Source organism: Daktulosphaira vitifoliae, unplaced genomic scaffold (genome assembly GCF_025091365.1).
Source record: "Daktulosphaira vitifoliae isolate Bord-2020 unplaced genomic scaffold, ASM2509136v1 Scaffold_2, whole genome shotgun sequence".
In the NCBI taxonomy this organism is placed as follows: Eukaryota; Metazoa; Arthropoda; class Insecta; order Hemiptera; family Phylloxeridae; genus Daktulosphaira; species Daktulosphaira vitifoliae.
In genome coordinates, this window is record NW_026099573.1 from 42,904,177 (window position 1) to 42,919,176 (window position 15,000).

General features: G+C 29.8%; 2 protein-coding genes across 3 annotated transcripts; both read left to right on the forward strand.

Annotated features, from left to right (window-relative positions):
* Positions 1-1,596: 1,596 nt before the first annotated feature.
* LOC126898376 (trimethylguanosine synthase-like) lies at positions 1,597-6,513 on the forward strand. 2 transcript variants are annotated; one of them, XM_050672342.1, is made up of 8 exons: positions 1,616-1,829; positions 2,006-2,149; positions 2,369-2,534; positions 3,656-3,700; positions 4,796-4,934; positions 5,003-5,134; positions 5,590-5,906; positions 5,967-6,510. In XM_050672342.1, the coding sequence occupies exons 1-8, from the start codon at positions 1,699-1,701 to the stop codon at positions 6,087-6,089; spliced, it is 1,197 nt and encodes a 398-aa protein (XP_050528299.1). In that variant the 5' UTR covers positions 1,616-1,698; the 3' UTR covers positions 6,090-6,510. The 2 variants fall into 2 exon arrangements, with proteins under 2 accessions (XP_050528300.1, XP_050528299.1); XM_050672343.1 differs by lacking the exon at positions 3,656-3,700 and having other exon boundaries at positions 1,597-1,829; positions 5,967-6,513.
* A 3,025-nt stretch (positions 6,514-9,538) lies between these two features.
* Positions 9,539-14,791, forward strand: LOC126898294 (uncharacterized). Its single transcript, XM_050672235.1, has one exon. It carries the CDS (start codon positions 9,539-9,541, stop codon positions 14,789-14,791), a length of 5,253 nt encoding a protein of 1,750 aa, XP_050528192.1.
* Positions 14,792-15,000: the final 209 nt, after the last annotated feature.

The following is a 15,000-nucleotide window of genomic DNA, read 5'->3' on the forward strand; positions in this document are numbered from 1 at the left end:
TATATTTATAGAACAGTTACTTTTGTTTCTTCCAATAATTATAGTTACGTCAAAACTAAAAATAGAATTTGATTTAACTTGAAATTTTAACATTTTGAGAAGGGAAATTTTCTCGAATTTTCGAACAAATTTATTTTGAAGCATTTGTTATTTTAAATCTTGATTTCTTAGTGTTTATCATAAAAAAAAAAAATTTCGTACTTTATTATGTCTTTACTGTAATAATGGCTACCGATTGCTATTTTTGTGTGAAAATTCTCGATTTTATACATTTTTACCCTTACCTGTCCACAGGGGGGATTTAAAATGACAACTTTTTCACAAAAAATTAACTTTTTCAACTTAACTTTTGAAAGTGTTCCGGAAAGTCTGACACTTTTATATATATCTTAAATTAAAGCTAATGTAATATACTTCATTATGGTAAAAAAAAAAATTTCGTACTTTATTTTGTCTTCACGGTAAAATGGCTACCAAAAACTATTTTTGTGTGAAAATTCTGGATTTTAGTTTTTACATTTTCAACTTTATAATGCTTTAACTTATTAAAAAGTATATGGATCAACACAATTTTTTTAAGAGTAATAATATTTTTTAATAATCCCTTTTTCATTTGATATACTTTATCTTAATCAGGATATTAATAAGGAAATAGCAGATCATGTAGCTATTAGAATAATCCACCAATTTTTAAAAATTAAATACTATCTAAAGATTTGCATCGAAGCGTGACACTTTTATATATATCTTAAATTAAAGCTAATGTAATAAATCATAAAAAAAAAATGAACTTTATTTTGTCTTCACGCTGAAAATAGTTACTAAATGCTATTGTGTGAAAATTTTCGATTTTATATTTTACATTTTTAACTTTATAATGTTATAAATTATTGAAAAGTATATGGATCAATACAATTTTTTTATGAGAATTATATTTATATCCCTCTTTTATCAACATATTTTTTTTTAAATAACACCATTTCCCTCTATATATTTATTCATATATTACACTTATAAATTACAAAACTTGTAATCAGGATATAAATAAGAAAATAGAAGATCATGCAGCTTTTGGAATAATCTACGAATTTTTTAAAATTAAACACTATCTAAAGATTTGCATCGAAGCGTTTTTATGATGGTGATTTTAATCGTTGTCAGATATCATTATACTTGATCCAACTATGACGCGTCATCACTGTGCTGGGTTTTTTTTTATTTAAAATTAAGAATGTACGGTTGTTATTTTCAGGATATTGAATACAAGATTAAATTAAAATAGTGATTAAAAGAAATTAAATCATAACCTTAGGAAGATGATTATCAAAAGTATTTTGTGGGAAAATTTAAATGGTTACGCGAAGCAATCTATAGACTATAGACAACATCTATAGACTAGATAAGGGAGCCTCAACTTCAAAAGTACTTCATTCATTATATATACCACCTATTCTTACTGTAAAATTCATTCGATTTGTTTTATCTCACAATAATTAGTTATATAAACTTAAAATTCGATTGTACAATTTTTAAAAATACTGTCCAGATTATTAAGTAATTTGTGTCAACCCTGATTGGTTTGGGTAACATGTGATAAGCGGATAAATTATTTTTATTTACAATTATTGGTTAGGTTGTAAATATTATCTACGACCATAACCAGTTCAAAAATATCCGTTCGAATGACACATCTCCATAATGAATTATGTTACTCTTTCTTCTTTTTCACTGCGTACAGAAAAATTGGTTGAAGTCTTGTATAAACCTAAAAATTGCAGTAGTAAAGAAGAAATCACAATGTTATGCAGTCGTGTATTGGCTACATACAGGTACTCAACTTTCCTGATATTTTTTTGGCATCATTATTTTTATTTTGAATATTCAATGACAATTGGATATTATTCAATCAAGTTGAATTATACACAATAAGAAAATAATATTTATGTATTCTTCTTGTATTTCATTACTTATTAATAGCATGATGAATTTTATTTCTGTATTTAAGAAATCCGTGTATTCAAAATAAGCCACTGTTAACAGACAAACATGACGTTTTGGAGAGTGAAGAAGATAGTGAAAATGAAATTGAACTTTTTTCAAACATGCGAAAATTAAGCATAACTGATGAAAATACTCTTAGAAAAGTTAAGTAAGTGTTATTTTTTAAACTATAAATACATAAACAGTTAGATAAATGTACAAATCATTTAATATTTTGTTTATTTTATTATTGGATCTATCTTAATATTATTTTATTAAAAAATATTTTGTATATTTAACTAGATATGTTATCAGACAATATATTAATCACTTTGATTAAAAAATACTGTATAGGCTGGCATGTGTTATAAAAATAGTATTTTTACAGACAATCATACAGTAAAGACTTACGGATTATAATAACTTCATTACAAGATATAGGGTTTATTGTGATTGAAGATAAAATGTATACTGCAGTACCATCTGAAATTTTTTACTATAGACAAAATTATAAATTTTTTTGTCCAAGTAGAAATGTATTACCATCTAAATTTGTATGTATTAGAGTTTTTTTTTTCATATCTTAGTTAAATTAATATATATATATATATATAAATTAAATTGATATATATTTTTATGTATTAATTTAAAGTACTATAAACATAATTCATTAAAAAAGTCATGTTTATTTAAATAGGCTAAGTTTCAAGTTTGCTAAGTTTGCTCAGATTTATTCATTGCCATGTATTTTTAGATAAGTATTTNAAAAAGTCATGTTTATTTAAATAGGCTAAGTTTCAAGTTTGCTAAGTTTGCTCAGATTTATTCATTGCCATGTATTTTTAGATAAGTATTTCAATAATGAAGTTTGAAATTTACCTATTTAAATCTATGTGGGCTACAAGTCTTACTTTAAAAATTAGAGTCTAAAATTATCAAACATAATAGCAGTGTAACATTATAAGCATAAGAGCTTATGATGCTATAATGAAAAATGTATATAACATTTTAATACACATACACATTCCACATTAAGTGCAAATAGTGTTTTGAATTAAAAAGTGCTAAAATTCCTAAAATCAAAAAAAAATTTTCTTGCTCCAAATAATTTGTTTAACTATATTTTATCTATTTATAAATAAACAAGAACACTATACATTGCATTATTTTTGTTAATGTTAACCTTCTTTTTGTTTTGCTCATTAATATTATTTTAAGGGTGATTTTAGATAATTTGAGGGTGCCAAAACTCATGTAGCCACTTATGTCAAAGTTTAAACCTGCATAAAACTGAGAATAACCTTAAAATTATATTTATTAAAGCATATTTTTTGCATTAGATATAACATTTTTTTTTATAAGAAATTTCCTTTATTGAAAGTAGGTTAATAGTAACATGAGCCATTTTTTTGTGGAATACATTTGAATTGAAATTTATAGTAACTATAATTTTTTTTGAAAAAGGTTTAAGATAAGATATTCTATATATTTTTATTCAGAATTTTACTTTATTTTATAGAATTTTACCAAAAAAAAAAAAACAGAATTGAAACTTTCCCTAAAAAGATATTTTTAGTTCTAAAACACTAAATATTTTTTTCTTAAATTATATTATTTTTAACATTTTTATATTTAAGAATATCAAGATTTTTAACCTAGTAATTTTTTATTTTAGGATAGATTTAATGAAAAGAATATTAAAAATATTGACAAAAATCAAGTATGTTATTTATTGGTCATTTATAGTTAGGGTGATTCATAAGGCTTTGTTTTATCATAAATTAATGTAACTTGATAATTACCTTAGTCTAGGCTTATTTTTGAGAAAAATAAGTTTGCCAATTTTATATTACCAATAAATGTATTTTATTATTGGTTATATTTAATTAATTCATTTTGCTCCAAGTTGTGGTCCCATAGCAAAAAGTATTTTACATGTTTTGTTTTAGATGGTATGAGTTGTTAGCAATATCTGTTCTACATTATGTTCAAGGGAATTGTAGAGGTGGAATTCTATATGCTCAGAGCATTTGGTATTGTAAAATTGTCCAAAATTACCTTGAATATTTATAGTTAAAGTGCCTTCTGAGAAGGGGTCATAATTTGTCGCATGCTAAATATAGTGTATAGATTATAATAGTTGATTACAAGATAAAATAATGAGTAACTTAAATACATTTGGCAAATTTATCTTTCTAGTAAATAATTGATAATTAACCAGATAATTGCACTGTTGCTGAGTTAATTCAACTTATAATTAAACAAAGACTTTTGAATCATTCTATGTAATATAAATTAACATTTAATTTATTCAAAGTTTATTATTTTTTTGGCCAATTATCATTGGTAGGAAAAATCCCTAAAAAGTCATTAGGGTTACTGAACTACTGACAATAATATAGTTTATAGTTATCTTAAAATTTTGAATTTTTTAAATTTTATTTATTTATTTAATTTTAAGAATCCTTTTTATTTTTTATAATTTAATAAAATATTGTTTTTTAACTTTATACCACGACATCTGCTGTATTGTTTTTGATGATTGATTAGAAAGTAATGCAACAAATTTTGAGGCTGATAAAATCCAAGATGATGGTTCAATACATTATTTGTATTTATAATAGATAATCTTTTACATTTAACAATATTTTTTTTAAATTTATAGCTAGACATATTTTTATTATTAGGTTTTTTTTTCTTTTTATTAATAAAAAATAATTATTAATTTTTATGAAACAGATATTTAATTTTGTATATCCATCTTAGAGATATTTTTAATTAAGCATAATTTATTGATAAATAACTTTAATGTTAGAGTTATGAACATCAAAACACTATTTCAAGGTATGCAGATAAAAAATTATCAAAACATGTAGAGAAAAGCCCTTGGAAGTACTGGTCAATGAGACACTTACTATTCTCAAAGTTTGATAGTGGTATATTATTGGATAGTGGTTAGAATACATATGAAAGATAAAAAATAAAATCAGTTGTATTTTAATTAAAATATTTATATTTTCAGAAAGTTTTTATTCAGTATGTCCAGAAATTTTAAGTTACCATATTGCCAAACGTTGCAAATGTGATGTTGCTATGGATCCTTTTTGTGGAGCAGGTGGAAATATTATACAGTTAGCTAAAACATGTAAATTGGGTTAGCATCATTTTAATGATTCTTTATAGGTTTTTTTAATTTCTAGAACACAGAGTCTACGAGTTTAATTATTTAGTTTTTGTGTATTTTTTGATCAATTTAAAATATGGAGCCTATTTGTTATTTCATTAAACCTAAAAATTGTATAAAATTATTTATTTTTATGTTTAACTATGTAAGAGAGTTAGTATAGACAATAATATTTAATGCATGGGGTCATTGAGACTCAATCATAGGCAGTTCCGATTACTGAGCATGAGGTTATCTCGTTAATTTAAGCTTCAATTATTCCTTATAGTGTAAAACTAACTATTCATTCCTTATATATGAAATAATATTATTTAAAAGACTTATGTAAAACTAATAATAATATTTTTTAAAAATGCTTAATCTAAGACTATAAAATATTTAACTTTGTTGTTTTATTTTATTTTTTATTTATTCGTGATTTACAGTTATTGCCATTGATATTGATCCACATAAGATTAAATTAGCAAAACATAATGCTGAAGTTTATGGTGTTGCTCACAAAATTGAATTTATTGTTGGAGATTTCTTTATTTTAGCTAAAAGTAATCCCAAATTAAAAGCTGATGTTATTTTTATGTCTCCTCCATGGGGAGGACCAGAATATTCTGCATTTGATAACAAATTTAGTCTAGAATCTATGTGTGATCATCATTTTGGAGGTGGTTATGGTATATTTAATCTTGTTAAAAAAATTGCCCCAAATATTGCTTTTCATATGCCAAAGACAACTAATATATTTGAAGTATGTATTGGTTTCATTCTAAAATGTTGTTTTTTGTTATTAATTTGTTTTTAATTCCAGTGTGTATGGTTAGCAAAGGGTTATGGTAAAGTAGAAATTCAACAAAACATTATTAATAATAGACTTAATTCAATCACTGCTTTCTATGGAGAATTCATAGATGTAACTGATGATGAATATTAAAACTACTTTTAATTAACATTATCAGATATATATTTTTATTGTTATTTAATTTTTAATGGTGTTAAACAGTTTCTTCAAACTTTATTACAACTAAATGTACTTTTCTAAAATTTAAATAACTGACATTAAACTCGTAAATCGTAACTATGTATTTCAGAAACATGACAAGTTATATAACTTGTATAGTAACTCTATATTGGAGTTCATGTTATTATTTTTCATTTAAATTGTTTATACCAAGTTTTTCTTTTTAAAATGTTAAAGCATTGTTTTAAATCAGTGACTAATTTATACATAATTTTTTTTTTTAAATGTTTTATTTGTATTTGTTTTAAAATTTTAACTAATTTTGATGATGTATTTATCAGTTCTTAACACTATCCAATAAAATTAACTGTATAATTTAATACTGTAGTTACTTATAGATTTATTTTACAGTAAAAAGTTATTTTAATTATGTTAAAATATTTTACCAAAATAAAATAAATGTCAGATAGTATATTGTTTATAATAGTTTAGTTTATCAAATATCATAAAATAATTACTCATATGAATAATTTATTCATTATTTAGAATTAATGATATTCCATGTTACTTATTTAAAATTAAATTACAAATAGTTGTACACTATTATATAATTATTCTCTTTGTGACATTTACTAATTTATTAATTTTACATATAAATTTTATACGATATTAAAATGTTGTGGTGTTGTAAAATTAAATAAAAACTTTTGATTAAAAATGAATTGTAATAATTTTATATCCAAAGAATAGGTTTCTAATTGTAGTATTTGTGAGACTGTGTTTCTTCTGCTTCTTTTTCCTTGCCTTAATCCCAACTACTTGGGGTCGGCCATCCTTATCCTAAACTTCCACTTAACACGATCATCAACATCATCTACGCTCACATCATCCGTTCTCATATCGCTTTCAATTACATCCCTCCATATCTTTTTTGGTCTTCCTCTATCTCTTCTTCCTTCAACATCCATTTCTATATCTGTTTTTACAGCTTCCGATTCTTCTCTCATAACATGACCAAACCAACTAAGTCTATTTTCTATCCTATCTATGATTACCGCTACACCTATGCCGTGTTTATTATTATTAATTTTTTTTTTTTGATTGAATACATTCAATCAAGAGATATGACTTTCATTGGTTTCTGTCACATATTCGTTAATCGATTCCGTGATTAGGTTTTTGAGAGTGCCATGAGATTGAAAAACAAATTTTCAAATAATGATTCTAATAACTAAGATCACCCTATTTGATACCATTTGTTTTTTAAGCTGATGTAAGAGTTCTCTCCTCAACTCTGGTTGTAGATATCCCTCTATTCCATTCGCAGCGGTATCATTGTTAGGGGTAAATGCCATCATCAAACATTAATTTTGTGGTACCTCATATTACTGTAAATTTGGGTGAAGCGAACGCATGGGTGACCATGCGTTCGCTTCTACGGTGGCGAAAAAGCACCATGTTCCCAGTGCAGAAGGCAACGGGAACCACTACACTTAAATTTCCAAAGGATATACCAATCCAGTTGGTATTATCTAATCTAACGGTTGTTTGATTAGTTTTGTTTTAAGAACAGATATTTTAAATTTAAGGTTCCATTTTCATTTTATGTAATTATTCTTACCAAGTAAATTTTTTGTGATAGTTAATTGTACAATTTAGTTTTTGTGTAATATTATGTTCTAAGTTTTGTTCCAGGTGCCTGTCGCAATTGCAATATGCAATGCGCATATTTCTTTTACTGTTCTGTCAGTTTGTTTATTTGATTTGTGTTATTGTTAAATAATTATTGGAATATTTTTGTAAGCATAAAAAAGGTAATATAAGATAGCTTTATATTATATGTTAATGGTCACTTCATTCATTTAAGAAACTTATTTTGTGATAGTGACTTGTAAGTGATGTAGTTGTGTTTATAGTTAATTATTCCCTCAGCTATTTAAGATTTCTTAGAAAATAAATTATTACCTCTTTTTCATTGTAGTCAGTAAAATCACAGTTATCAATTTATATACTTATTTCTAGTTATAATTTATTTAAATTACTAGTGAACTCCTAGTTATTAAATAGGTTTATTTTTATTGTGGTTATTGTTTATTAGATTTTTTTGTGGTAGATTTATAAAATAAATATTGTTGTTATTCAAAAAATGTTATTATTGTTGTGCCAAAAAGGTAAATTTTAAATCAATTGTACAATCAAAAAAGATATATTTTTTTATAATTGATCTATATATATTTAGTATTTATTTGTGCCGTTGAGGCAATTTTTTAAATATTTAGTTACCAATATCATTGCAGTTACTTGTTTATATATTATAATTCTGTAAAATTGCATTTTATTATCAAATTATTGATTTTATTATTATTCTTAGTTTTAATTAAACATTTATTGTTACCTGGCCATTTCACTCCCCTGATTAGTGTAGGCGAACCCTCCCTATTCAGGGTACTTGTGTTTTGCTTCATTTTCCTTATACAGTTCACTTGTAAATATAGTCATAGGTGTCGGGATAAGCGGCATAGAAATTTTAGCCCTCGCCCTAACTGTTCATGCAAAAATGTATATAGTGTATATATGTCTATGTAAATAAGTGGTTTTCGTTATTGTTGTCTATCGAGTTTACTCCCTTCCTTTTTCGTTGTTGTTATTGTCAATATCTATTTTAATTGTTTGTTTGTGTCGTTTTATCGGCAACTAATGCCTTTGTACATACTGCACTGTCCATGGGAAAGTTGTTTTTCCATTATTATCGTTGTTGTGTGTTGTTCATGTTATTCGGCAACTGCTGCCAAGTATTGATATTTTCTTTTTTTGTTGTACTTAAAGGTAAATTCATTTAATTTAATTTATAAGTTTCTTTTGCTGCTTATGCAATTTATTCTTGTAATAGTATTTAATAGTACTTGTAATAGTACTTTTGATTACAAATAAAAATATTAAATTTTTATTCTATATACAACTATTGATTTCTTTTGATGAACCAACCGTACGTCTTCTCACAGGTATGAGGTTATATTAAAGACAAAATAATTGTTCTTTTTTTGGTAAATTAATTATCGAGCATTGCGCTCAATCATTATATGGTCCTTCATTCACGGATTGAAAAAAGTAAACTGTGACCTTTTTATATTATTTATAGTTCACTTAAATTACTATTCAATTTCGATTCGTTTTCGTATTTTTTTTTGTTTTTGTTTCTAATTAACAGTTGATTATTTTGCTTTAAATCTATTTTGTTAATTGTGTAAATAGTGCTATTAATTTAATATATTTTGAATCTACATCGGTTGATACTGTAGTTATCTCTGCGTTCTCGTTTCCCGAGATCGTTTATTCATCCTTTTCGTCGAACTACAGTGTCACACACATTCGTCGTCTTTTTAAAAATAAAAATTTAGTTTTATTTATTATTTTGTTTAAATATGTCGCCACCCGTTTCTGTCGCATATGTTGATGCAAAAGCTCGCGTCGTGCGTGCAATAAATCGAGTTAATACATTTGTTCACGCTATGAATGAATTCAACAAAGATAGGTTAAGTGCCGAGAAACGGGCCAAAATAAAAAATATGTTAACTGAATTAAATAATATTCGAAAATGTGTCGAAGAAGATGTTCAGTTAATGGAAACTGCCGTTGGTAATAAATCAGCGCCGAATGACGTCATTGATTGTTCGGCTAGTAACTCATTAATAGATAGTTTTGACTCGCTTTATTATGATCTTGCGGCGTTTGCTGATATTAATCAAATGTCTCTGTTTCAAAAAAAGGATGTAGCTTTGTCAGAAAATGTCACTATGTCTCAACCATTAGACGCTTCGAATTCTTTTTTACAAAGTATACAATATCCGAAACGTAAATTTCCTACCTTTTCCGGTAACATGAAAGAGTGGCAAAATTTTGAGCAACTTTTCACTTCAATCTTGTCGCATACCCCGCATATATCCGATGTCGAAAAGTTTGAAATTTTAAAGACGTCCCTCGAAGGTGAAGCGCAAACATTAGTATCTCATCTTTCGTTGACCATTGCAAATTATCATAGTGCGTGGGAGATATTGCGGGCGAGATACGGAAATAAACGTGATTTAGCTCGCATTCATTTTGAGCCCTTACTAGCTTCATATATAGTAAAAGCTAACGATGCAAGTTCAATAAAAAATTTATTAAATTGTATTTTGGAACATACAGCCGCGTTAGATAATCTTGACTTTGTCACAAGACAATGGAGTCCGATACTCATTCATATCTTTGAAAAACATCTCGACCGAGAATTACGTGCTCGATGGGAAACGACTGTTGGTGAAAAACATAATCCAAAATTAAATGAATTTGTAGACTTTCTACGTCGTCAAATTAGAACTGCTGATATTCATTCGATTCCGTATTCAACAGCACCACTATACAGTCAACAAAAACAAGTTGATAAACAAAGTAAATTTTCGAATGCTAAATGCCGGTCTCAATTTTCGTCAAAAGTACTAGCTACTACAGCTGCTCAGTCACTAGGTATTCAATGTATATTGTGTAAGCAATCTCATTCAATTCGAAAGTGTCCACAATTTACTAATAAAACCGCTCAAGAACGCTTTCAAATAGCAAAATCTCATCATCTTTGTATTAATTGTCTTGGTCTCGGTCATTCTTCTGTGTCTTGTTCCTCTAAAAATAAATGTCAAACATGTAATCGGTCTCACCATACATTACTGCATTTCGGGTCTTCGTCTTCTCCAACCACTGCAGCTACTTGTGATGAACCAAGTACTTCGTCGTTAGTTGTTAGAGGTCAACCACAGCGCATAATATTGTTGTCTACTATACTTTTTGACGTGTTAGCTGCAAATGGAACGCGAAAAACTTTTAGAGCTCTGTTAGATAGTGGTTCGCAAGCTAGTTTTATGACAGAACATTGTGCCAATTTATTAATGGTTAAAAAGTGTCCGTCAAATGTTAAAATTAATACTTTCGCTAATCATACGTCGACAACTGTTCGGGGAAAATCAAACGTTACTTTGGTACCTCGTGGTAGTCAGTCACCATCTGTACATGTAGAAGTTTTGATTGTTACTCATATAACAGAAGCTACCCCGCACACGTCCTTAATGCATAAAAATTGGCCACACTTAAATAACTTATCGCTGGCTGATCCATTATATAATGTGCCTGGTTCAATTGATTTGTTACTTGGAGCAGACGTCTTACCTGAAATTTTACTCGATGGAAAAATATCTGGTAAACCAGGTCAACCCATTGCGATGGAAACTATTTTTGGATGGACTCTAATAGGTCCAGTAGAACAGTGTAATAAACCAGCAATTACTTCATTAAATATTACTGTCTCAGATACCTTGGACACTACGTTGAAAAAGTTCTGGGAGATAGAAGAAATGCCTTCTACTCGCCATTTCAGTCTTGATGATAAAATGGCTGAACAAATTTATCAAGAGACTACAACTCGTGTCAGTAGTGGACGGTTTATGGTCACCATACCATTTAGAACTCCTCGACCGATATTAGGAGATTCTAAATCGATTGCTTTGCGTCGGTTTAAATTTTTAGAAGCTCGATTAAATAATAATCAGACTCTTCGTGATCAATACATTAATTTTATGAAAGATTATCTAACTGCTGGTCATATGGAACTTGTACCTTTAGCAGAAATTGCAACTGCGCACGCGTACTATATTCCTCATCATTGCGTACTTCGACCTGATAGTAATACCACCAAATTGCGCGTCGTATTCAATGCTTCAGCACGGACAAGTGCTGGTTTGTCTTTAAATGAATCTATGTATACAGGACCTAAACTTCAACCTGATATACAAGCTATTCTATTACGTGCACGGATTTGGAAGTATCTGTTCATCACAGATGTAAAACAGATGTACCGACAAATTTTAGTACAACCAACTGATCGAGACTACTTAAGAATATTTTGGCGTTTTTCACAAAATGATCCGATTAGTGAATATCGATTGTGTACCGTCACATATGGGACATCCGCAGCTCCTTTTCAAGCACTGCGTACCATTCGTGAGTTAGCTAACGTTGATGGCCAGTTATATCCACAGGCAGCTGAAATACTGTTGAATGACACGTTTGTGGATGACATAATTACTGGAGCCAATTCAGAAAAAAACGCTTTAGATTACCAAACCCAACTTATAAAATTGTGTTCCCTTGCTCAGTTTGAACTGCGAAAATGGGCAAGTAATAGTAGTCAAGTTCTTCAAGCTGTTTCTGAAAATGCAAGAGCAATGTCACCTTCCCTGTTACTTAATAAAAGCGAACAGTCTGATGTAAAAGTACTTGGTTTAAGATGGGATCCAAAAACTGATAATTTTTCATTCCTAACTCAAAGTACATCAACAACGTTGACCAAACGATCAATTTTGTCAGACATAGCACGAGTTTTTGATCCGTTAGGACTGCTCTCTCCAGTAACCTTCCTAGCAAAACACATAATGCAGCTACTCTGGACAGCTGGCACTAATTGGGATGATCCTGTGCCCACAGAAATCCAAAATGTTTGGAAACGTTACCAAACGGAACTTAAATGCATTGAAGATATTGAAATTCCCCGAAGAATAACACGTGATGAAGTTCTTTCTGTTCAACTTCATGCCTTTTGTGATAGTTCTGAAAAAGGATATGCTGCAGCTGTATATATTCGAATTCACACATCTTCTGGTATTTCTTGTCAACTAATTATTGGAAAATCAAAAGTAGCGCCACTAAAAAAGTATACAATTCCTCGACTGGAATTATGTGGAGCATTACTTGCTGCGAAATTACTTCGTTTCGTTGTTGAGACTATCTCTAATCGACTCAACGTCGATTGTCTTTTTGCGTGGACAGATTCTACCACTGTTTTGGCTTGGTTAAAATCTTCGCCTCACCGTTGGCAAACTTTTGTCGCAAATCGTACCAGCCAGATCCAAGATCTTACACCACCATCTATTTGGCATTACGTTCCTACTCAACAAAATCCTGTCGATTGTGCTTCTCGCGGGCTGTACCCTGAAGAGCTTAAAAATCATCCATTGTGGTGGTCAGGTCCTTTGTTTTTAAAGAACCCTCAGGAACATTGGCCATCATCTCCAACATCTGCTACTCATGATTCAAACAACTCTAATTGCAACATCGAGGAAAAAACTCAAACTGTTCTAGTTGTTAATGTAACAACGTCGATTATCGATCTCCTAAACCGATTTTCGTCTCTTAACAAGATTCTTCGAATTATTGCATATTGTCGTAGATTTTTAACAGTTCGTCGTAATCCATTGACGCCTTTTACAATTAGTATTTCTGCTAAGGAATTGTCCAAAGCTATGTTGTCAATAGTGTATTATGTTCAACGAGAAACGTATGCAGCCGACATCACATGTCTGTTAAATGGACATCGTTGTTCTAAAAACCTTCGGTGTCTGGACCCTTTTATTGATGAGTATGGTTTTGTAAGAGTCGGTGGTCGTCTACGAAAGGCAGATGTGCCCTTCTCTCAAAAACATCCACTTCTGTTACCCTGTCAGCATCGGTTAACTAACTTATTGATAGACTCTTATCACCAACGTCTACAACATCCAGGATCTATTGCGCTACAAGCGTCTTTGCAAAAAGAGTATTGGATTCAGTCTGCTCGAAAAGCTATACGATCACGATTGAGATTATGTGTTGCCTGTTTTCGAACAAATCCTCGTTGCTTACAACCAAAAATGGCCGACTTACCAAAATATCGAGTCCAACAAATAAAACCATTTTCAATAAGTGGAGTCGATTACGCTGGGCCAATCACTCTGAAGTCAACGCGAGGGCGACGAAGTCCTGATATGTCTGCATATATATGTTTGTTTATATGTATGGCCACAAAGGCAATCCATTTAGAACTAAGTTCTGATTTATCAACTGAAAAATTTTTAATGGCGTTTACGAGGTTTGTGTCGCGTCGAGGACCAATTCAGGAGATTCACAGTGACTGCGGCTCCAACTTTATCGGTGCTTCTCGTCTACTAAAAAAATGTCTCTCGCCACTACAAGCATTGACAACCTCTGCTGATTTCCAGAACACTGTACATGAACAGCTTTCCAAACGTAATATCAGCTGGTACTTTAATCCACCTGCTTCACCTCATTTCGGTGGGCTTTGGGAAGCCGGTGTTAAGTCCACCAAATCACTAATTTATCGGTCAATTGGTCTTCACAAGTTAACTAGTGAAGAATTTTCTACTCTTCTCACTCAAATAGAAGCAACATTGAACTCCCGACCACTTTGCGCGCTCAGTACTGATCCGAATGATTTCAATGTTCTAACGCCTAGCCATTTCCTCACATTCGAACCTACAACGTCGTTACCCGAACCGTCATTAGAAAATGTTTCGCTTTCCAAACTGCAGCGATGGCGTTTAATTTTGGATATACAAAACTATTTTTGGTCTCGTTGGAAAAATGAGTACTTGTCCAGCCTTCAGCTACGAAGAAAGTGGACTGACAACCATGATCAAATTCAAGAAAATGATCTTGTGATACTGAAAGAGTCAACTCATCCTCTTCATTGGAAAATGGGTCGTGTTCGTCAGCTGCATCCAGGCTCCGATGGAGTAACCCGCGTTGCAACGGTAGAAACAGCCACAAGCCGCTTTCTCAGACCGCTAGTAAAGTTGTGTCCATTACCCACATCTTGAAGGGATTCCTTCAAGGTGGGCGGTGATGTTCATGCAAAAATGTATATAGTGTATATATGTCTATGTAAATAAGTTGTTTTCGTTATTGTTGTCTATCGAGTTTACTCCCTTCCTTTTTCGTTGTTGTTATTGTAAATATCTATTTTAATTGTTTGTTTGTGTCGTTTTATCGGCAACTAATGCCTTTGTACATACTGCACTGTCCATGG